Source organism: Furipterus horrens, unplaced genomic scaffold (assembly GCF_987537825.1).
Source record: "Furipterus horrens unplaced genomic scaffold, mFurHor1.1.pri manual_scaffold_5, whole genome shotgun sequence".
Lineage (NCBI taxonomy): Eukaryota > Metazoa > Chordata > Mammalia > Chiroptera > Furipteridae > Furipterus > Furipterus horrens.
The window spans coordinates 116,849,478-116,870,442 of NW_028327175.1; the positions used below are offsets into that span (position 1 = coordinate 116,849,478).

General features: G+C 54.1%; 3 protein-coding genes and 1 long non-coding RNA gene across 5 annotated transcripts; 2 read left to right on the forward strand and 2 right to left on the reverse strand.

Moving 5' to 3' along the window:
• The first annotated feature begins 673 nt into the window (after nucleotides 1-673).
• Nucleotides 674-12,047, forward strand: PKMYT1 (protein kinase, membrane associated tyrosine/threonine 1). Of its 2 annotated transcripts, none has more exons than XM_090277165.1 (7): nucleotides 674-856; nucleotides 1,154-1,299; nucleotides 7,505-8,011; nucleotides 8,959-9,452; nucleotides 10,099-10,205; nucleotides 10,342-10,514; nucleotides 10,601-11,518. In XM_090277165.1, the coding sequence occupies exons 3-7, from the start codon at nucleotides 7,661-7,663 to the stop codon at nucleotides 10,778-10,780; spliced, it is 1,305 nt and encodes a 434-aa protein (XP_090133291.1). In that variant the 5' UTR covers nucleotides 674-856; nucleotides 1,154-1,299; nucleotides 7,505-7,660; the 3' UTR covers nucleotides 10,781-11,518. The 2 variants fall into 2 exon arrangements, with proteins under 2 accessions (XP_090133291.1, XP_090133292.1); XM_090277166.1 differs by lacking the exons at nucleotides 674-856; nucleotides 1,154-1,299 and adding exons at nucleotides 11,621-11,698; nucleotides 11,779-12,047 and having other exon boundaries at nucleotides 7,559-8,011; nucleotides 10,601-10,758.
• Nucleotides 6,593-15,560, reverse strand: PAQR4 (progestin and adipoQ receptor family member 4). The gene is made up of 3 exons (XM_090277167.1): nucleotides 15,071-15,560; nucleotides 13,469-13,690; nucleotides 6,593-13,318 (listed from the first exon to the last, which is right to left on the reverse strand). Exons 1-3 carry the CDS (start codon nucleotides 15,234-15,236, stop codon nucleotides 12,885-12,887), a joined length of 822 nt encoding a protein of 273 aa, XP_090133293.1. The 5' UTR covers nucleotides 15,237-15,560; the 3' UTR covers nucleotides 6,593-12,884.
• LOC150009400 (uncharacterized) lies at nucleotides 15,518-16,481 on the forward strand. Its single transcript, XR_016511165.1, has 2 exons — nucleotides 15,518-15,929; nucleotides 16,282-16,481. It is a non-coding gene; the product is annotated as an uncharacterized LOC150009400 (long non-coding RNA).
• KREMEN2 (kringle containing transmembrane protein 2) lies at nucleotides 16,343-20,599 on the reverse strand. Its single transcript, XM_090277163.1, has 9 exons — nucleotides 20,085-20,599; nucleotides 19,660-19,834; nucleotides 18,866-18,957; nucleotides 18,641-18,765; nucleotides 18,285-18,438; nucleotides 17,605-17,937; nucleotides 17,413-17,538; nucleotides 17,251-17,329; nucleotides 16,343-17,033 (listed from the first exon to the last, which is right to left on the reverse strand). The coding sequence occupies exons 1-9, from the start codon at nucleotides 20,188-20,190 to the stop codon at nucleotides 16,823-16,825; spliced, it is 1,401 nt and encodes a 466-aa protein (XP_090133289.1). The 5' UTR covers nucleotides 20,191-20,599; the 3' UTR covers nucleotides 16,343-16,822.
• Nucleotides 20,600-20,965: the final 366 nt, after the last annotated feature.

Consider the following 20,965-nt stretch of genomic DNA (forward strand, 5'->3'; position numbering starts at 1 on the left):
ACCCGAAGAATGGGAAGGGCTGCCGCCGAGGTGGCTGAAGCCTAGGAGCAGGGAGGCTCCGGCCTAGCTGTCTGGAGGGCTTCTTGACCTAGCATTTTGTTGTTCTCAAAGCCAAAGCCGCGCGTTCTCAGGTCTAAGGAATGTCTGTCTGGCATCCCCACCGCATCCACGGTGTGGTGCACGACGGGGTGGGTGGTGTGACGGTGGGGACCGGACCAGCGAGCCCAGGAAACTCCGCCCTGTCGGGATCCCAAAGGACTCAGGGGCTTCCTGTTCTGCCCTAAGGTGACCGCCTCCTGAGGCTACACCTCTAGGGCAAAATGCGGTGACCGCTCCTTTTATAGACGCGAAAAGTAAGCCTGTGACGGGAACGGGGTCTGGAGGTCGGTCAGGGAGGGACCTAACATACGACTCGCACCCGTTGCAACGCTTCAGCCACAGGGAGACAAGGCACAGCCACCTCCGCCTCTCCCCAGGCCTGCGCCAAGTAGGCTTTGCGCCTGCGCTATAAGAACTCACCGCAGGAGGAACCTGAGGGGTGGGGTTGGCGACGCGGACGTAGAGGCGTGAGGGGCAGAGCTCAAGAAGACTGCGCGCCTTTGATGGGCTGCATCGGGGAGGGGGCGGGATAAGAGGCGTTCTTGGGCGGGGACTCGAGGCCGGTTTGGAATTTTTGGCGCGAGTTGGCTCCGCGCGCGTTCACGGGCCGTTCCCTCTGCAGAAAGTCCCTCCCCTGGGTGTAGAGAGCTGCCGACGGCAGACCCTAGCCCTCCTGACCGCTCCAACGGTTCCCCGAGACCTCTGCTGACCCGGAATCTGGGACCTCGCGGAGCTGCGCTCCGCCCGCCCGCCCCAGGTGAGCCCAAACCCAGCCTTGAAGCTTCTCCGGCCGGACCGCCCTCCCCACTTCTTCCTCTGGTTCCTGGTACCCCTTGCTCTCTGAGAGCTCCTCCTCGGGTCAGCCTCATCTCCCTTATATCCCTCCGATGTCCTCCCTCCTTGTCCGGCTGGGTCCCGCCCTGTCCCTCTGCTAACCTTTCTTTGGGCTAGCCCTGCCCCAGGGGGCGCCGCCCACTGTCCCTCTAGCAGCTCTGGGTGACTGACCCTGCTGCTCACCAGTTCTAAGCACCGCCTCCCTCTCGCCTTTCATTAGGGAACTCCAGAGACTGCCCCCGCTCCCGCCTCCGTTCCTTGTCCCTCCCCAGGAAAAGCCCCACCCACATTCCGTCTGCAGCCCTCTCGCGTGACAGCTGGTCTACTCAACTGTTCGCCAGCGTTTGTTTCTTCACGCCCTTGGAGGTGAATCTGCTGTTACCCTGCCCGGGAGGAATTCAGTCTAGCGCGGTAGACCGAGGTCAGCAGATGTGTCTTGCCCAATTAGAGGGTGAGACCTGTAGAAGCTTTTAGAGGTCACCTTGGCCCTGCCTCTGCTCAGGGCCACCCTGGATTCACCTTGCTCCTTTTACCTAACCTGCCCTACCCCCAAAGCTGTTTGGCCCGGTCAGTGGTGCTAGAATGTAAGTGACTTAGGGAAGGTCTGAGAACTGGTTTAAGGTGCAGGTGGCCAGTGTCTCCGAATGTGACAGGACTGGTGGAGGCTGTACTTCTAACCAGTGCCCTGGGGGATCCCGACATCCCAGTTCTTCACTTGGAGAAACCCTGGAGTCGGATTCCTGAGGTAAAAGAGGCAGAGAAAGGGTCATCACAATATGTAGGGTGAGTCTTCAAGAGACCCCATGGGGGTCTCTCCCTCAGTCCTCACTCTCCCAGATGACTGCTCCCCTTGTTTCAGTTACTGACTCACCTCTTGCTGGGTATGGCATCTTTTGATACGCTGTGGCTTCCTCTCAAAATTAACCTTCCCCCCTTTTGTCTTCTTATTTTTGTTTCAATTACAACGTTATAGCAACACAAAAAGCCCTCTGTGCCCCAACACACAAAGCCACTTATACACATGGGGCTTCTAATTTCGTGTGTGCTTTAACAGCACTTATTGAGGAATCTGCATGCTAGACACTAGGCTGAGCCTTCCCTGGGGTTAATTTACAGGTCCACAAACCCCTGAAGGCAGGTGTGTTTCAGAATTAAAAATGTGTCAGATTTTAGAAAGCTAATAGGGTGCATGTGACACTACCAATGGTTCTGGGACATCATGCAGTAATCAAACACATTAATATTTCTGTCGAGAAATACATGAATATTCATACGTAGATGGAAAAAATAGGTCAGACCAGATTTTTCTGCCCGATGAGTTTTACATGTAGATATCCAGTTGTCCCATTTGTTGAGAAGACTGTTCTTTCCCACTGAATTGTTTTGGCACTCTTGTGAAAATCAATTGACCATAAATATGAGGGTTTCTTTCTGAATTTTCAGTTCTGTTGCATTGATCTACATATGTCTATCCTTAGGTGAAAATCACACAGTTTTTGATTACTGAAGCTTTGTAGTAAGTTTTAAAATCAGAAAGTATGAGTTCTCCTATTTCATTTTGATTGTTTTTGACTGTTCTGGGTCTGCTGAATTTCCATATGAATTTTAGGATCAGCTTGTTAATTTTGGCAAAAAAAAAAAAAAATCCAGCTGGGATTCTGATAGCGATTGTGCTGACTTTGTAGATCAGTTTGGAGAGTATTGCCATTTTATCCATATTAAATCTTTGGATTGGGTCTATGAACATGTAATATCTTTCTATTAATGGGATGGGACAAAAGTAGATTTACAGTTGTTTGTATGGAAAATAACACAATAATTAATAAATAATAATACAAGAATAAAGTCTGTTTTACAAACTCACAACTGTGAGTAAACCTACTTTTGTATTTAGGTTGTCTTTAATTTCCTGAAGAAGCTGAGGGAAGCCCTGGCCAGTGTGACTCAGTGGTTAGGCATGGTTACACAAAGCAAAATGTTATCACTTCAATTCCCAGGTGGGGCACATGCCTGGATTGCGGGTTCGGTCCTAGTTTGGCGCACATGCAGAAGGCAAACAATTGATGTTTCTCTCTCATACAGATATTTCTTTCTCTCACTTTCTCCCTCCCTTCCCCTCACTGTTTCCCTCCCTGCCCCTGTTTCTAAAACAAAGAAGCAAACAAACAAACAAACAAAAACATTTAGAATTGAAGGGTAGATAAAGAGTTTCCCAAACAAGAAAAAACTAAAGGATTTCATTATCACCAAATCATTATTATATGAAATGTTAAAGGGACTTATTTAAGAAAAAGAAGATCAAAACTATGAACAATAAAATGGCAACAAATATCTATCAACAATTTAATCTAAAAAACAAACTAAGCAACCAAGAACAGACACGGAATCATGGATAGGGAGAGCATTTTGATGGTTGCCAGATGGGAGGGAGGTGTGGGGGAATGGGTGAAGAGTTGAGGGTATTAAGAAGTACAAATAGGTAAGCTACAGAACAGCCATGGGGATGTGAAGTACAGTGTAGGAAACGGAGTAGCCAAAAAATTTATATGCATGACCCATGGACATAAAGAATGGTGTAGGGATGGTTTGAGGGAGTGGGGGTGCTGGGTGGAGGGGGACAGAGGGGGAAAATTGGGACAACTGTAATACTATAATCTATAAAATATAATTTCAAAAAAAAAGAAGCTGAGGGAAGAGAGAAAAGAAAATATATACAGTAGTCCCTCTCTATATCGCAGCTCATGTATCACGGCCTCACTGTATCGTGGGATTTTTAAAAATATTATATTTAATTATTTATTGTGGATTTTTCGCTATATCGCAGGATTTTGTGGTACTGTATACATATTTTGTTAAAAGTTACGTAAGTTTAAGAGTGTAGAATATGTTTAAGAACATAAGTAGTGTTTGTAAAAGTGTGGAAAAGGTTAAGAGAATGGGAAAGGTTTATAAGGGACTGGGTACGGTTTATAAGTGTGTGGGAAGGGTTCATAAAGCCTTAAAATATATATAAATACTAAAATAAATGTAAGGTTCCTACTTCATAGATTTCCACCTGTCGCAGGGGGGGTCTAGAACGTAATAACTTCGATAAGTGAGGGAATACTGTATGCATAATGTTTGTTATAGTGACCTTATTTACCATATCTGGTTCTCTTTATTTGTCCTGTGGGTTTGAATTACCATCTGGTGTCATTTTCTAGTCCAATAGTTTTGTTCCCTCCTACTTCATTTGTGCAGTTATGTGCAAGTATATCACATTTCTTTATGTTATATGCCCAAAAATACAATTGCATACATATTGTTTTATACAGTTGCTTTTTAAATTAGTTAAGAGAAGAAAGGAAAAGAAATAAGTATTTATACTTTTTTAAAAAAGATTTTTTTATTTAATTTTTAGAGAGAGGGGAAAGGAGGGAGAAAGAGGATGAGAAACATCAGTGTGTGGTTACCTCTTGCACGCCCCCAACTGGGGACCTGGTCTGCAACCAGGCAGCTGCCCTGACCGGGAGTCAAACCAGGGACCATTTGATTTGCTGGCTGGTGCTCAATCCACTGAGCCACACCAGTCAGGGCTATACTTTTTTAATATTACATAATTACCTTTACTAGGGCTCTGTTTTCTCATGTGGGTTCAAATTACTGTTTGGGATCACATGCTTTCAGCTTGAAGAATTTCCTTTAGTTTTTCTTGTAAAGCAGGTCTTTTGGCAATGAATTCTTTCTGTTTTTGTTTATCTGTTTATCTGTTTTTGTTTTGTATTTGTTTTACCTTTATTTTTGAAAAATAGTTTTGTTGGATATAGGATTCTTGGTTGGCAGATTCTTCCTAGCACTTTGAACATCTTATCCTGTTGCCTTCTGGCCTACATTGTTTCTGATGAGAAGTCAGCAGTTAATCTTATGGGGAGGCTTGTAAGTGATGGGCCATTTTTCTCTTGGTGCTCTTAAGATTTTCTCCTTGTTTGGTTTTCAGCACTTTTAATATAATGTGTTTGTGTGTGGATCTCTGCTTTTATCCTACTTGAAGTTTATTGAGCTTCTTTGCTATGTATTTTTCTAAATTACATTTGGGAAGTTTTTATCCATTACATCTTAGCATATTTTTTCTGTTCCTTCTCTTCTGATGCACTCATTATGCTTATGTTGGTACAATTAATGGTGTCATACATTTCTCTCAGGCTCTGTTCCTGTCATTCTTTTTCCTCTCTGTTCTTCAAATTGTATAATTTCTATCAATCTATCTTCAAGTTTACTAATTATTTCTTCTGCTAGTTCAAATCTACTGTTCAACCCCTCCAATGAATTTTCATTTCAGTTATTGTACCTTTCAACTCCACAATTTCCATTTGATCCTTTTAATAATTTCTATCTTATTAATATTCTCTATTTGGTGAGATGTTATGCTTCCTTTACATTAAACATGGTTTTCTTTTGTTCATTGAACATAGTTATAGTGGCTACTTTGAAGTCTTTATTACATCTGACATCTGATCCCTCTTATAGTCAGTTTCTGTTCCCTTTTTGTCCTTGGGTCTTTGCACAACTTGTAATTTTTTGCTGAAAACTGGACATTAAAAAAAATTTATTTTAGAGATAGAGGAAGGGGGAGAGAGAAGCATCAATTTGTTGTTTCACTTATTTATGCATTCATTAGTTGCTTCTTGTATGTGCCCTGACCAGGGATCAAACCAGTAACCTTGATGTATTGGACGGCACTCTAACCAACTGATCTACCAGCAGGGCCTTCAGGTCATGAACATTTTAGATAATACATTTTAGCCAGTGTGCATACTGGTTTCTCACCACCCCCTCTGGGGCTTGTGATTTTTTAATTTTTTAAATTGATTTTTAAAGAGAGGAAAGGAGGGAGAGAGAAATATCTATTTGCTGTTCCATCCATTCATGCAACCATTGGTTGATTCCTGCATGTGCCTTGATTGGGGATCAAACCTGCAACACCAGCACTTCGGGATGACACTCCAACCACCTGGCCACGGCTATTGTGTGTGTGTGTGTGTGTATGTGTGTTTGCTTATCTATTCTGCAGTATGACATTGCTCCTTAGAGGGCCCAGCCTGGAACATGTGCATTGTCGCCCTGGGACACCAGAATTTTGGGGGGCTCTCTTTGTGCTTTCCCTGATCATAACTACCTGTTAGGCTACCCCAGTTTCTGGCTGTCTTCTCTATTGTTTTTGTCCTGAAGTATCAATTGCTCTATAGACTGATCTAATTAAATTTGGGTTCCTTTAACAGGGTAGCTTTTGAATTCAGTGTTTCAGCTTTGTTCTGACCCCAGGAAAGCTCTTAGCTATGTCTTTCCCTGGTTCTCTCTGGTAAACTAGCTGGCCTCTGGCTTGGCTTGTTGTGATGATGGAATCACTAGCCACCTTCTATTTACTTACCACCCAAACCTTGATTGATTTTTTAAAAAAGGTTTCATCCATTTACTTTGAGAGGGAAGGGCAGGGAGGCAGAAAGAGAGGGAGAGACACAGCAATGTGTGAGAGATACAACTATTGGTTGCCTCTCACACACCCCCCAACCGGGGACCTGGTCCGCAACACAGGCATGTGCCCTGACCAGAAATTGAACTGGTGACCCTTCAGCTCGCAGGCCAGCACTCAATTCACTGAGCCACATCAGCCAGAGCTCAATTGATTTTTAAAATTTTTTGTATTTATTGATTGATTTTAGAGAGAGGGGTAGGTGGGGAGAGAGAGAGAGAGAGAAGAAAAAAAAACATCGATTCATTGTTTCACTTCTTTATGCATTCATTGGTTGATTCTTGTATGTGTCCTGACCAGGACTCAAACCCACAACCTTGGTGTATAGAGGCAATGCTCTAACCAACTCAGCTACCCGGCCAGGGCCAAAGTGCTCTGTTTTATAACCTGTCTCTCCCTAGGCAAAATCTCTGAGCTGCAGCTCTGGAGCTGGGGGCAGGGACAGTTATGCTCATTTTCCTGAGTGACACTGCTGCCTTTGGGCGAGGGCAGCAGCCTCTGCTCTTCTCAGTTTGCCTCTCCCAGTGTGGAACCTCCTTCCTAGGAATGAGCTGGGGCTTCAGTGATTGGGCTGCAGTATTCATAGCCTGCTAGATGCAAGGCAAAGCTTCCGCTTTATGGGTAGGGTCTGGTGGAAGGAGGGAGCCCTGGCCTCTCTGCTACACATCTGAAATTTAGCCTCGGCAATATGGATCTGAAAGTGATACTCCACTGCATGAGTTTTGGCATCACAACTATGAAAAAGAAAGCAAGAAACTTTTGGAATCAGACCTTCTTTTTATCACTTTGTAATTGGAGATAAGGGAGTGTGGGTCTGTGTAAATATTTCCACCTTACAGTCTTGGAAGAGATTGTATATGTTAATGTCAAGTAGCAGTTGTGACAAGGCAGGGGTTGTATGCACATGCACTATGGCTCCAAAACGTGCCTTGTTTTGACCTCTGCTGGACTGTGGGAGCCTCTGGGACACAGGCCAGGCATTTCAGTTTGCTTCTGTGACCTCCAGGTACAGACAACTATGTGTAGGTTTGTATATATTTGTCCTCTGCTTTTTCCTTGCAGGTGCTTGTGTCCCTATGGCCTCCATGTTTAAAGTAGAACATGTGTGCAGAGTAGCCGCAGCTTTCTTCCACAGCCTCTCTGGGGCCACAGGACAAGGAGCCATCTGAGTGGACACACTGTTCTGTACTCTGCCTCTCAGGGCCTCCTGTGCTGGCCATGCCTGTGCCCACAGAGGGCACCCCACCGCCCCTGAGTGGCACCCCTGTCCCAGTCCCAGCCTACTTTCACCATGCAGAACCTGGCTTTTCCTTCAAGAGGCCCAGGGGGCTTAGTCGGAGCCTTCCACCCCGGCCCCCTGCCAAGGGCAGCATCCCCATTAGTCGCCTCTTCCCTCCTCGGACCCCAGGCTGGCACCAGCCCCAACCCCGGAGCGTGTCATTTCAAGGCAAAACCTCTGAGACCCTGCAGAGCCCCAGTTATGACCCGAGCCGGCCAGAGTCCTTTTTCCATCAGAATTTCCAGAGACTTGGCTGCCTGGGCCATGGCTCTTATGGAGAGGTCTTCAAGGTGAGTAGAGTGACAGCTTTATGGGCCTGTCTGGAGGTGCCCGTTTGCCTACCTCCCTCTGCCTGGATAGGACAGTATCCTGGGCAGCTTGCTCCCCTTCTCTTCACCTCTCCTGAGCTGACAGGTGGGCCTCCTCAGTGTTTGATTTGGCTGCTTCCTTAAAACCCCCACACAGGCTCCCTCGATGGCCCCTTCAATACACACTCTCGCCTTGTCCAGAGCCTGGCATGCCTGGTAGTGGTTCCCGGCTATCAACTCCTCCCACCCTGGAGCCAGCCATGCTGGGGTTCTTGGCAAGCTCTGCCCTGCCCCCAGAGTGCAGTGCATACCCTGCCCACCTCACCCACCCCCAGGCTGCGAACACTTAGGCTATACCCTGTACACTGCCTTTTTCTTCTTAAAATATATTTTCCAATAATTTATATTTCCTTTTAAATGGTAGTTTTCTTTACACAAGTACTATAAAAAACGTAGACCCCTAGATTACTCCTTTTTTTTTAATTGTATTTTTTTTTCATTACTAGTTATCCCCCTTATGACCCCCAATCCTAGATTAGTTCTTTCCAGAGGAAACCACTGAGCTTCTCTGGTGGGCATCCTTCCTATCAGAACTTTCTCTGTACATCTCTAGAATTGACCATATAAAGATAAACACATTAATATTCTACACAATGGATCACACTGTATTGTTCTGTAGCCAGCTTTTTTTACTTTACAATAGTCTGAGAAACCCTCTGAGTTAGTACTTAGATGTCTGCCCTGTCTCTTCCTTTTTGGGCCTCCCGTGAACCAGTGTCTGATCTTGCTATTGCATGTGCAAAGGTCTTTCTAAGATAGATGCCATACTGTACCTTCTGCACATGTGAAATCTTAATAGGATGCTGGATTGTTCTGCTAAATGGTTGGGCCACCTCCCACCGTCCCTGTGGGCACTATTTCCCTTCCAGGTGCGCTCCAAGGAAGACGGCCAGCTCTATGCAGTAAAGCGCTCTATGTCACCATTCCGGGGTCCCAAGGACCGGGCTCGAAAACTGGCTGAGGTCAGCGGCCATGAAAAAGTGGGGCAGCACCCATGCTGTGTGCGGCTGGAGCGAGCCTGGGAGGAGGGCGGCATCCTGTACCTGCAAACAGAGCTGTGTGGTCCCAGCTTACAGCAGCACTGTGAGGCCTTGGGCACTGGCCTGCCTGAGGCCCAGGTCTGGGGCTACCTGCGGGATTCCCTCCTTGCTCTGGCCCATCTGCATGGCCAAGGCCTGGTCCACCTTGACATCAAGCCTGCCAACATCTTCCTGGGGCCCCGGGGCCACTGCAAACTTGGTGACTTTGGGCTGCTGGTAGAGCTAGATGCATCTGGAGCTGGTGAGGCCCAGGAGGGAGATCCCCGCTACATGGCCCCTGAGCTACTGCAGGGCTCCTACGGGACAGCAGCTGATGTGTTCAGGTAAAGCCTGGGCCAGGGAAGGCCCTTCTGGCTGGGGTGCAGTAGCAGAGGGAGGGAAATACCATCCTAGCCCAAAGTCAGGAAGATTTGGCCTCAGGCTGGGAGACTGTGCCCTGAGGCAGTGAAGGCTCCACCCTCTAATTAAGGGGGTTCTACAGCCATCTGGAGCAGCTCTACTAGAGTCACCCATCCCTTTACCACATCTCCAGGGAGGGACTATTATTACTTCATTTACAGGAAAATGGGTACAGTGGGGTTAAAAATCTTGTCCTAAGTCCACATTTCGCAGGTGGTAAAGCTTGGACTGGACCAGGCTCTGGGTTCCATGGTCCATACCAGTAATCGTTGCTCTGCCTCTAACAATCTACCAGCTGTATCCACAGGACCCTGATAGTAACACTAATAATCATAGTGCCTGTCAGGTGGAGGTGCCAGAGGACTCATCACTGGGTCCAAGCTTCATGACATGTTCCCATCATTGGCCCTGCTGGGGCCTTCTTAGAGCCTGCAGCCCCTCGTTCCCCATCTCCCTGGCTCATGGTAGAATACAGAGCAGCCCTTCCCAGGGGCATCCTAGGACTCTGGGATCTGTGGCCCAAAGCCAACCTTGCCTATCTTCTGTTCCTGTCCTGCCCCTCTCCACCAGTCTGGGTCTCACCATCTTGGAAGTGGCATGCAACATGGAGCTGCCTCATGGTGGAGAGGGCTGGCAACAGCTGCGCCAGGGTTACCTGCCCCCCGAGTTTACTGCCGGTGAGTAGGGGGCAAGGATGGGAGGGTACATTGTGCCACAGGAAGGGCAGACTCGAGTGGAAGAGAATGGCAGGCTGTGGGGGATTGGTGGGCTCAGGGCCCAGTCACCCTTGACGTGGCCCTGCCCCATGGACAGGCCTATCTTCTGAGCTGCGATCTGTCCTCATCATGATGCTGGAGCCTGATCCCAAGCTTCGGCCCACAGCCGAGGCCTTGCTGGCCTTGCCTATGCTCAGGCAGCCACGGCCCTGGAGTGTCCTGTGGTACATGGCTGCTGAAGCCCTGAGTCGAGGTTGGGCCCTATGGCAGGTAAGCCTGGTGAAAGTGTCAGGCTCTTCTACCTTGCTTCCTGGCCTGGGGTCTGCCCAGCCTCTCTCAGCTCCCTGTCCCCACAGGCCCTGCTTGCCCTGCTGTGCTGGTTCTGGCATGGACTGGCTCACCCTGCCAGCTGGCTGCAGCCCCCGGGCCCTCCAGCCACCCCACCTGGCTCACCGCCCTGCAGCTTCCTCCTGGACAGAAGCCACTCCAGCAACTGGGATGATGACAGCATAGGGTGGGTGAGAGCTCAGGACTGATGGGTGGGGGCAGGGAGATGGGCTGTTATCATGGCCAAACCCCCTACAGAGACCAGGCTCCATTGGGATTAGTGGTGAACAGGGCTCCCTCCCACAAACCTGGCCCCATCATACCCTGGGAAGGGCACCAAGGCTGGTGGGATTGCAGACTGGCCTGGTTTGAATGCAGCTTTTTCTCCTAAGCTTAGTGAGTGTAGTGGCCACTGTGCAGAACTGGCAACTTTACACTTAGGGCGCAGCCACACTAGGAAGCAGCTGGAGGGCCACAGCCCCAACTGGGAGAGGTACGCAGTACAGTCCCAACCCCAGTTGAGGCTGCCAGTGCCCAAGAACAAGGCATTTTCCTTTTCAGGGGACAAAGTTCCCAGAGCCTGGCGAGCCCCCATCCTGGGAGGAATTCCTTAGTCCCAGGTGCTTGGTGGCCAAGTGAGGGGCTATAATTAAGAAGTTGTCACAAAGGAAAACCACATACTCAGGGCAGACATTCCCAGGAGGAATCACACCATTAACCCTTATGAAAATGTCAGCCCATTGTCATAGGGACACTTGATAGCCAACACGAAGTGCCAGATAAGCTTCATTTACCACAGGTTCACTTCAAAGCCAGCTTATTCGAAGTCCATGTGTTCTGAAAGGGAACAGCAGTGGCCTTTGAGTATGATCAGGTAGACTAAAAATTGTGAAAATGCTTCTTTCAAAGGGCACTATACTTTCATTGCCCCCAATTGTGGCCCCTGCCTGTGTCCAGCAGGAGCCTGAACCGGGACAGGGTTGATCTTGCTCTTGCATGTCCTCCTCCCCACTGCTTGACACCCTGCGTGTCTCACCCACCCCATGCAGGCCTTCGCTCTCTCCAGAGGCCATCCTGGCCAGGACTGCCAGGACCACTTCTACTCCCCGGATCAGGGACACACTGAGGTGAGTGGGCCCAGGGTCAGAGGTAGGGAGGAGGGTCTTTTGAATCTCGAGTGTCATTTCTCTCTCTTTCTTCCCCCTAGGGTTGCCCTGGACCTAAGTGACATTGACTCTGAGCCCCCTCAGGGCTCGTTCCCTTCCTTTGAGCCTCGGAACCTCCTCAGCCTGTTTGAGGACTCACTGGGCCCAACCTGAGCCTAGACCAGCCTTGGTGCTTTTAACCTTTTAATTCCTTCCCCCATCCTCCTGGAGGCTGGGGTCCCTCCGGTAACTCCAGTGGTCCCTTCTGCCTGGCCATGTCTAATAAAATGTATCTGAATCTTGGGAGCACCCAAGCTTTCTTGCATGGCAACACAGTGCTTTTTGCCCATTTTATTGACATTACCCAGGGTCTGAGGGCTCTGGGATGGGCTGAGGTTGAGCCCTGCAGTAGGGCCCCAGGCCAGCAGACTGCATCTGGGAGCCCCATGCTGTGTGGAACAGATTTCCTGAGTAGGTATGTCCCTGGTGGGCAGGTTGAGCCATCAGAGCTTGACATTCAAGGTGGAGGGTTGGTCCCCAGCCATGTGGGGCCTGGGTCCAGGGCCACTCAACTCTTTACGTCTGTGCCCGTTGCCTGGAGAAAGCAGCAGCAATCCTGCCCCTTGTTCCTGGGGTAAGGGGGTAGTCCTGCTGCCCCAACGCCCCACTGCACAGTCTGGACAGAAGGGAGATGGGGTAGGCAAGCCTCAGGTTGCTGGAAGGATTGGCGTGCAGGGCCAAAAGCTGATGGTCAGGAATCATGGGCTGGTGGCCCAGCCAGCCACCCATGTGGTACCTTACGTGAGGGTCTGAGGAGGGGCAGGGTGGGACTATGGCTCTGGGCTGTCAGGACTCCAGCTGTCAGAACAAGCAAGACTTGACCCCAGAGTCCCTCTGGCCCAACTCTCACAGGTCACAGAGGGTAAACTGAGGCCCCGAGAAGAACTGGTTTCCTTCCAGCCTATACACGAAGACAGTACCCTGGAAGAAGGTAGGAAAGGACATCGGAGCTCCAAGGTGTGGATAGGAGAAGGGGCTCCACAGGGAATGGGTGAACAGAAAGTGCTGGGAAGCATCCAGGGAGCCTTGCAGACCAGCAGAAGGAGGGAAGTCTGGTGTTGTTAGCCCTAGAAGACTGGGCAGGCTGGCATGTTGTGTGGATTGTGGCTTAGTCTGGGGGGCAGGCGTGGTGGGCGGCCCAGAGCAGGTCAGGCACGACGCCAGCGTGCAGCTGAAGGATGGAACCCACACTGAGCAGGTGCATGATCTGGTGGGAGTTGCCCCAGTAGTCGAAGCGGCCTGGTCCCCAGCGCTCTGGAAGACGGGCCACGTTCACTAGCCCCCCAAGCAGTGCTAGGGCATCCATGCGCAGGTAGCAGGGCAGGGAGCCTGGAGCTCCGGAGCCCAGCCCCATTCCCCGGGCCCCAAACACCAGGAGGCGGGCACCAGCCTGCCAACCAAAAGCTCGGAGTCGGGCACTGGTGGAGGGGGCAGTAAGGGCCCTCCAGCCAGCCACACCCGACAGCATGGTGTAGCCCACCAGGGCAGCTGGGCGAAGCCAGGGCCTGCAGGCCAGTGTGCAGTGGATGATGGGCAGGGCTCCTGCAGAGGAGAGAGGCAGGAGAGGGCAAATCAGTCTGGGGGTCTGTTTACCCTTTCTACCCAGGATTCATGTGAGTGTCCCCTGCTGCCCCCTCCCCACTTGCCCCACAGCTTCCATCCTTCTAGCCCCACCCCCATCCTTTGGCTCACCGAGGGTGTTGACAAGGCAGACCCCACACATATCCAGGGCAAGGAGCCGAGTGTACACAGGGCTGCCCCCTTGGTGGCACATGAAGAGATGGTAGAGCACAGAGCCTGCGGGTGGTGCCAGGCAGGCCACACAGTGTGTGCCCCCCAGCCAGCCATCCTTGCCCAGCTGACCCCAGGGCATGGTCATTGGCAGCAGCACCAGGAAGCCCAGCAGGGCCAGCCCTGGGGGAGGGAGACAGTTATCCATCACACAACTTCAGTACAGAGGACAGGTCATGTCCTCAGGAATCCATAGTCTAGAGACAACATGAGAGGAATGAGAGCAAGACAGGTCTTGACAAGTGATAGACAACTATCACCAGACCTGGGACAGAAGCAGGCCCTGGGCTTTCAGAAACTTAACTTACTCAGCAGAACTCACAATGTTCTGGAAGTAGAAGAGATTGTTATCCCCACTTCACAGGTGAGGAAACTGAGTGATCTGTCCCAGGTGACCCAGCAAATAGCAGAGAGCCCAGGTAGTCTTAACTCCCAAGCTGCTCTCTCCCTTGTAGCCACGTCACCTCCCGGAAAGCAAGGAACCTCAAACCCCCAACCTGGCCTCCATGTGTCAGCAGAAGCCAAAAGGTGGTGTGACTCAAGCTAAGTTCTGAAAAGGACATGTGGGCAATGATACCAGATCCCAGGGCCACTTAGCTTGTTCCTCCCAACCCCATGTCTCTCCTCTCCACAAGTGACCAGACAAATGAAGGCTTTGGGCCCTTCTGCCTTCCAAAAGGGGCTAGGCTAGGCAGGAAAAGGGGGTGGGAAAGAGCTTGTTCCATCTCCCCAGGGACCTCCTTTGGGAGCTCCATCCCTACCATCCCAGGTGTTCTACCCCTCCCTGCTGGCATTCTGGATTTGCCCTCCCAGGGGTCAAAGGTGGGCAGAGCAGGCTGGGGCCGCAGGCTGCCCACCATCAGCAGGGTCTGGCCAGGCCACAGTCTCCCAGTGGAATAGGTACCAAGGTTGGGCCTAGCCTGTTCAGGGTCCCTCTCTTGGCCTGGGCAGGCTAAGGACTGACAGGGCTGTGTCAGCACAGTTCTGCGGGGCCTAACAGGAGGGGCCCCGCGCATGCGGAGGTGGTTGGGGGCGGCAGAGGTGTCACCACCAGGCGGAGTCCCAAGACTGGGCTGTTCCGGAAAGGGTTGGCAGGGCGGCCGAACAGGGAGGGGCCGGGGCCTGATTTTTCCTCCTGGACCCCTTCTCGCCCAAGTCAACACCCAGGTCTGGGACTGGTGCTGGCGGGGGAAGGTGCGCAGGGGACCGGGATTACGAAGGGGCTGGACACCAGGCTGCTTCTCCCTGGGGCTCAGAGGGATTAAGCAGACTCGGTCCCCTACTCTGCTTCCCTTGCCTGCCTCAGGGGCCCTGCCGGGGTAGCGGAAGCAGGCAGTGCCGTCCGGGACAATGGCAGCTTTGTCACCGCGGCTCCTAGCCGTGCCAGGGCAGGGGCCGACAGCCCGGTCGCTGAGGCGCTCCTTGGCCTGCTCCTCCGCCTTCGGGCCCCCGGCCCAGCGCTGGCAGGGCTGCCGTGGGTATGGGATGAGGGGCGCAGCTCACCGTGCGTGTAGATGTTGCCCAGCTCGTTGTGCAGGTAGAAGAGGCTGCGTAGGCAGCCCGAGCCGCTGCTGGCTGGCCGGTAGCCGGTCAATACGAACTTGTTGAACTGCAGGTGTGGCGGAGAGCTGGCCCAATCCAGCAGGCGCGGCGCGGCCAGGAACGCCATGGCCCGGCCGGGGCGCGGACGGGCCGCCCTCTTACCTCCCACCCAGCCTCCTCAGTGGGGCAGCAGTGGCGGGCGGCTCATCCCAGTGCCTGCCCGTGGTCCAGTGCACGACTCGCGCACGCGCCGGCCCGGGGGTCCCTGTTCTTGTTCCTCCGCTGCGCAAGCGCGGGCCAGGCGCCCCTGCGTCGGCCCGCCAGAGTGCAGTGCGCCCGGCTCCGCCCGGGGAGGCGCACGGTAGAGACAGTTCAAGGAGGCGGCAGCGGGCCAGCAGTCCTCTGAAACACTGAGGACGGGTGCGGCCAGACGGGGGAGGGGACACAAGGCTCCTCCCCATCTGGCCTCCCCCGCCATCCCACCAGACTCTGCAAGGCCCAATGGCTAGGGCTGGCGGGGGAGGCCCCGCCCCGAGGCCACCTAGGCCTTCACCCTTTTACCATGATATTTGTGGTGCCAGTCTCATCTGCATGGAGTGGCTGTTCACTTGGGACCCGACATTTTGGGTCCCAGCTTTGCCAGTCAGAGTGACTCCGGCACCCCACGTCCCCACGCAGTGCGTGCCCCGGCTTTACACGTGACCCCCAGGTTAACGCACCCTTGGGCACTCACCCTCCCCGGCACAGCCTCACCACCCAGCAACACCCAGCAGTTCGGGCTCTGTCCAAGGTGCTGCCAGCCGGGACGTTTTTTGGACAGGTCAGTATACAGCTGGCGCGCCCCCGCTCCAGGAACGATCTTTCCACAGACCAGACTCCCCCGGAGCGCAGCAAGGAGCACTGAGATGTCCAGACCCCTAAGCGCGTGCCTGAATGCCTGGAGCCCTCGGGTCAGGCTTCTTCAAGCTTGAGCTCTAGACCCAACTCCTTCCTGGTTATTGCACACAAAGTACACCTTCAGCTCTGCCCAGGACAGTCAGGAAATGGAGGGGAGGAGAGAGGGCAAATAGCCAGAGGAGGAAGGTCTGTCCCCGCCTGGGTTCATACTACGGCAGGCCCAAGAAGGCATCCCTTTTACCGCTTAACCTGGCCTTTTTCTCCATTTTTCCCAGATCCTGCATCCTTCGGCATGGGTGATTCCTCAGTCCTCTGAATTTCTGGTGGCTCCAGAAACTGTGTGGAACACCCTTAATGTGCATGGACATATCCAGTCCTTGGCTCCAGTGTTCTCAACATAACTTTCTACCACTTATGAATTTGCAGAGCCCTATACCAAAATAGGTCTTTATTTAAAGTCCAACTGGTCTTTTGACCACTTTTGTTGACCTCTCATATGTTTCATTTAGGACAGCAGTCCAGGACCACCCCAAGAGGGGCTCAAAGGCCCCTGAAATCAGAGACCTCTGTATCAAAGTCTATGAGGAGGGGAACTGATTCCTCTATTGCTATTTGGCTTTGACTATCAGGGCACCTAGAGTCAGGCCAAGTTCCCAGTAATAGTACCAGATGCTTCCTGTCTCACGTCTGGCCTCTGAGAGATGACCAGAGGCAGAACTGCCCTTTAAAAGATTGAAGGCCAAGTTAGAATGCAGCGTAGAGGCTCAGGTGTCCATTCCACTGTTGGAGGATCCAGTGGACCCTGGGGGTCTTGAGTCAGAGAGCAGAGATGAGTGAACGCAGGGAACTCTGGCTGGAGGCACTCAGCGGGCGGTAACTGGAGGCTAGACCCTCTGCCTGGGGGTCGGCAAGGGGGCGGGGCAGTGCCACCCCTTCAGGACAGCGGTACCACACGGCCCAGCTTCTCCCAGAGTCCTGGGAAAGCCTCAATGCTGGGCGCCCTTTTCCCGGAGCCAGCAGACAGCTCCTAGAGAGGGAGCAGAGATCAGCAGAACACCCAACCAGCCTCACCTCCAGCATCCTGCTTCGCCTGAGATCCCAGGCATGATTCCCTGTGTGGACCCAAGGTTTTGTCCCTCAAGAACTTAGGAGTTCCTGTTCCATTCCCCTCCTGGGTCTCAGCTTCCCACCAGCCCCACCCCCACTCCTGGGCAACAAGGTGTCAGGCGCCCCAGTGTGCGCACCCTTGGCGCAGCAGCAACAGCAGCAGCAACAGCAGCAGCAGCAGCACTGAGACCGCCATCACCGTGGAGAAGACTTGGGCTGTGGGCACATGGGTGCGGTGAGGCCAAGGCTTCAAAGGGCCTGGTCCCCAAACTCCCTCCCGCCTCAAGCGCCGGCCTCACCCCCCATCGCGGCCTCCGGAGCCCCAGGCCAGGGGCTGCAGCTAACATTGGTCCCATCGGGGAGCGCAGCAGGGGTCTGGGCGGAGCCCTTGGGAAGCACCGGGTTCTCCGCAGCGTCCTGCACACCTGTGAAGAGGGGTGTGAGGCAGGGGGTGGGAGAGCGGGACGAGGGGGCATAAGGTAGGGCCTCACCACGGTAGGTGAGCGCGAAGCCCTGCGCGTGGCCACGCGCATCGCTGCGGAAGGTGAGCAGCAGCGCAGCGGTGCTCAGGCGTATAGTCCCTGGTGGCGGCGGGCGGGCGCCATCGAAGGTGCGGAGCAGGCTGCCCGAGGTCGCGTCGCGCAGCTCCAACCGGTCGCGCGGGTCAGCTAACTCAAAGAGGCGGAAAGTGAGTTCCAGCGCAGCACCCGGAGGGCCAAGCGCCCAGCTGCAGTTCTGGTCTGGCCCGTACTCGTCCGGGAAGTCTGGCGAGTAGATGACGCCCTGAGGTGCGGTCCAGTTCCCCTGACAGGAGCCCACGGACACTGTGGGCAGGGTTGACAGTCAGAATCTAGAGACCCACGGGCTCCACCTGCATGGGGCGGAGCTCCACCCAGACGTCCCGCCCCTTTCCAACTAGGCCCCGCCCCCAGGCTGACCCAACCATTTCCTCGGGCTCCTACCGTAAGTTGACATTGATTCCCTCCTCAAATCCTGCTCTCAGTCCCAGACCCCGGCCTTGGCTCCCAAGTTCGACCCAGTCCCCTCCTTGGGTCTTGCCCTCCACCCAATCCCCTTCACAGGCCTCGACTCTAGCGTACAGCCCTCCCCTTTCCACATTTTCCACATTTTAACCCCTCACCCAGGCCCTTCATCTCCCCCTGCTCCTTACCTTCGTAGACGCCCAGGCGTCCATCGCCGCCGCACAGCTGGCCCGGGTGGCCGAAGCAGATCTGGTCACAGTCGGTGGCCGGCGCTGGGTGTCCCCGGGCCAAGTCGCTTTCAGAGCCACAGAAGCAGGCATAGCCAGCTTCCACGCCCGCCAGCTGGGAGTATAGACTGGGTGATGCCAAGGGCAGGGTCTGGGGTAAGGGTGGGGTAGTGGGAGTCAGGGGTCGGGCTCAGAAGTGGGAATCGGACTGGAGGTTCAGAAATCAGTGCCAAGGTTTGGCGTCAGAGTTGGGAGTTGTTTTCGGTCCTGATTTCGGTCAAGGTCAGGGGTCACTGGTCTGGGCCTGTGGGCAGTACCTGGTAGCCCTTCATGCGGCAGAAGCGAAGGCACACCTGGACCGTGAGTTTCGTTGAGGTGCCACTGGGGCCGCTGAGGGCGGGAGGTGCCCCTGAGTCCATGAAGCAGCCCAGGTACCCCGGCACTGAGGGAGCAGGGGCGTCAGCGTCTGTCTGGTGCCTCAAAAAGTGAACTCCGCTCAGGCAGCCCAGTGCTCCCACCCTTGTCTAGCTGGGCCCACTCACTGTGACACGTGGGAATGTCGCAATAGCGCCAATAGATGCCCTCCTCTGTCTCGGCCACATAGCACCATGGCTGCACATCACCATCTGGGTTCCTGCGGGCGGGGAGAAGCGGTCCGGATCCGGCTACCTGCAAATTCCAGGCCCCACTCCAGGGCCTATCCGCAAGCGGTACAGCAACTCTCCGTTCTGCCTGTCGACTTCCGAGTGGACGATGGGAAGTCAATAAAGGGCCCTGAGGGCTGATTTTAGGTATTAGCGGAGCGCTTTGAGTACTCTCTGTAGTGTTCGCTGCCCACCCTGCCCTGGGCCTCGGCCTCGTGCCTTGCCTCAGAACCCTGCTTACAAGCAGCGGTGGTGACTTCTATAAGCAGAAAAGTGTCCTCCAGCTCAGCTCGGTCCCTGTTGCTCCAAACAGCAGTTCTGTCTCTGAACTTCCATTCCCTCCATAACATCTAGTGGATGCCCCCCATAGAAGTTTTAGGGCAAGAACCCGGCCTCTCACTCCAAAGGTCGTTCTCTGGCCCCGCCCACACGAGCCCCTTTGAGTGTCCAGGCCTGATCTGAGGTTGCACAGAAGCTGGGCACCTAAGGCCGGACCCAAGTCCGCCAAAGTTCTGAGCGCCCATCCCTGCCCCCAGCGCAGGCTAGGGACTGACCCCAGGCCCTCTGCTCCACTCACCCGTGGCCCCTGCCTCAGGCCCACGCCCCCAATAGTGCACCCAGCCGCGCCATCCACAAGGCCCAGCTCCAAAGGCTCCTCCCCCAATAGACCACGCCCTGGCTTCGCCCCTCACCGGCAGAAGTTGTGTGCTCCCAGCCCCCACCGACCCTGGGGGTCTCTGGCACTGCTGTAGCTGTGCTGCTGCGTTTGGTCCCAGAAGAGGCAAGGGCGGCCCGCCCCGCGTGGGCCCGTGCGGTTCTGGTGGCCGCGGTAGTCCGCGCCGTTCACTTGGAAGCACTCGGACAGGCCTGCACGGCGACAGCAGGGCCTTGGGAGGTTCGGAGCCTCGCCCGACATCCTCACCGCTCCCTCACCCCGCCCCACGCCAACTCCTGCCCCACTCCCGATCTATCGCCTCTGGAGCCCCCGGGGCCCTGAGGCTGCTCACTTGCTCCTGCCACCTGCCCTGCCCCGTCCCCATGCTCTGAGCCAAGTTCCTAGGCGCAAAGGCAGAGGAGGGAGTAGTGACCAAGGCCAAGTCGCTGAGCCAAGACTCACCTGGGCTATGCAGGCTCCCCGCGGAGGCCCCCCGTGGCGGCAGCGTCGGGAGGAAGAGGAGGAGAAGGAGGAGGCTCTGAGGGGCTCGTGTCCCCATCGCTCCCATCCTAGGAGAGGTTGTCTTGGCCTGCACACACGACCTGTTCCACCCCCGGGGTCGCTCCGGTGTCTTCCAGGAAACCTGAGGGGGCGTTGTCCTTTGACTGAATCCTCGTCCCACTCTGGGCAGCACTCTCCGTCTGGGGTGGGGAAATTTCTCCTGGGGGTATCTGCCTCCTAGGGTTTCTGCCCCTGAAGGCGTCTCTCTGCCCCGTCCCTACTGCGGGTCTCCCAGGGAATCTCTGGTCAGGGGCTTCTCCATCTCTGCTTCTTGGTGCTCGGGGTCTTGCCTCGGCCTCCTCACCTGCCCCTCCCGCTGAGCTTTGATCTCTGAGTTTCCCTAGTCCAGGTTTCTAATGCGCTGGCTCCTGCCTGCCGCAAGTTCTCCTGCGGGTTCCTCCCCCTTGAGTCCCTTCCTCCCTACCTCCCCACCTCCCACCCCTAAGGCCGGGAAGCCCCGCCCGAGACTGGAGCGAAGACAGCAGGTCCAGACGCCTTTCTCGCTCGCCCCGGGACCCTCGGCGTCCCGGCACCGGCCTCTCCACCCCCTCTCCTTCTTAAGGTCGGTGTGGATTCTAGTGGGATGTGTGGAGGACGATCCTAATGGGGGGGAGATACAGGACCTTCGCCCGAGGCCACACGCCCCCGGGACACCCTACTCACAAGCACTCTTGAATGAAATGCACGCACGCACTTTCACTCAGTCACCCATTCGTCAGACGCTCACGTGCGTACCCTCTTTCAGATCCTCACTACCTTCGCGGCACAGGTCCGGATGCCTC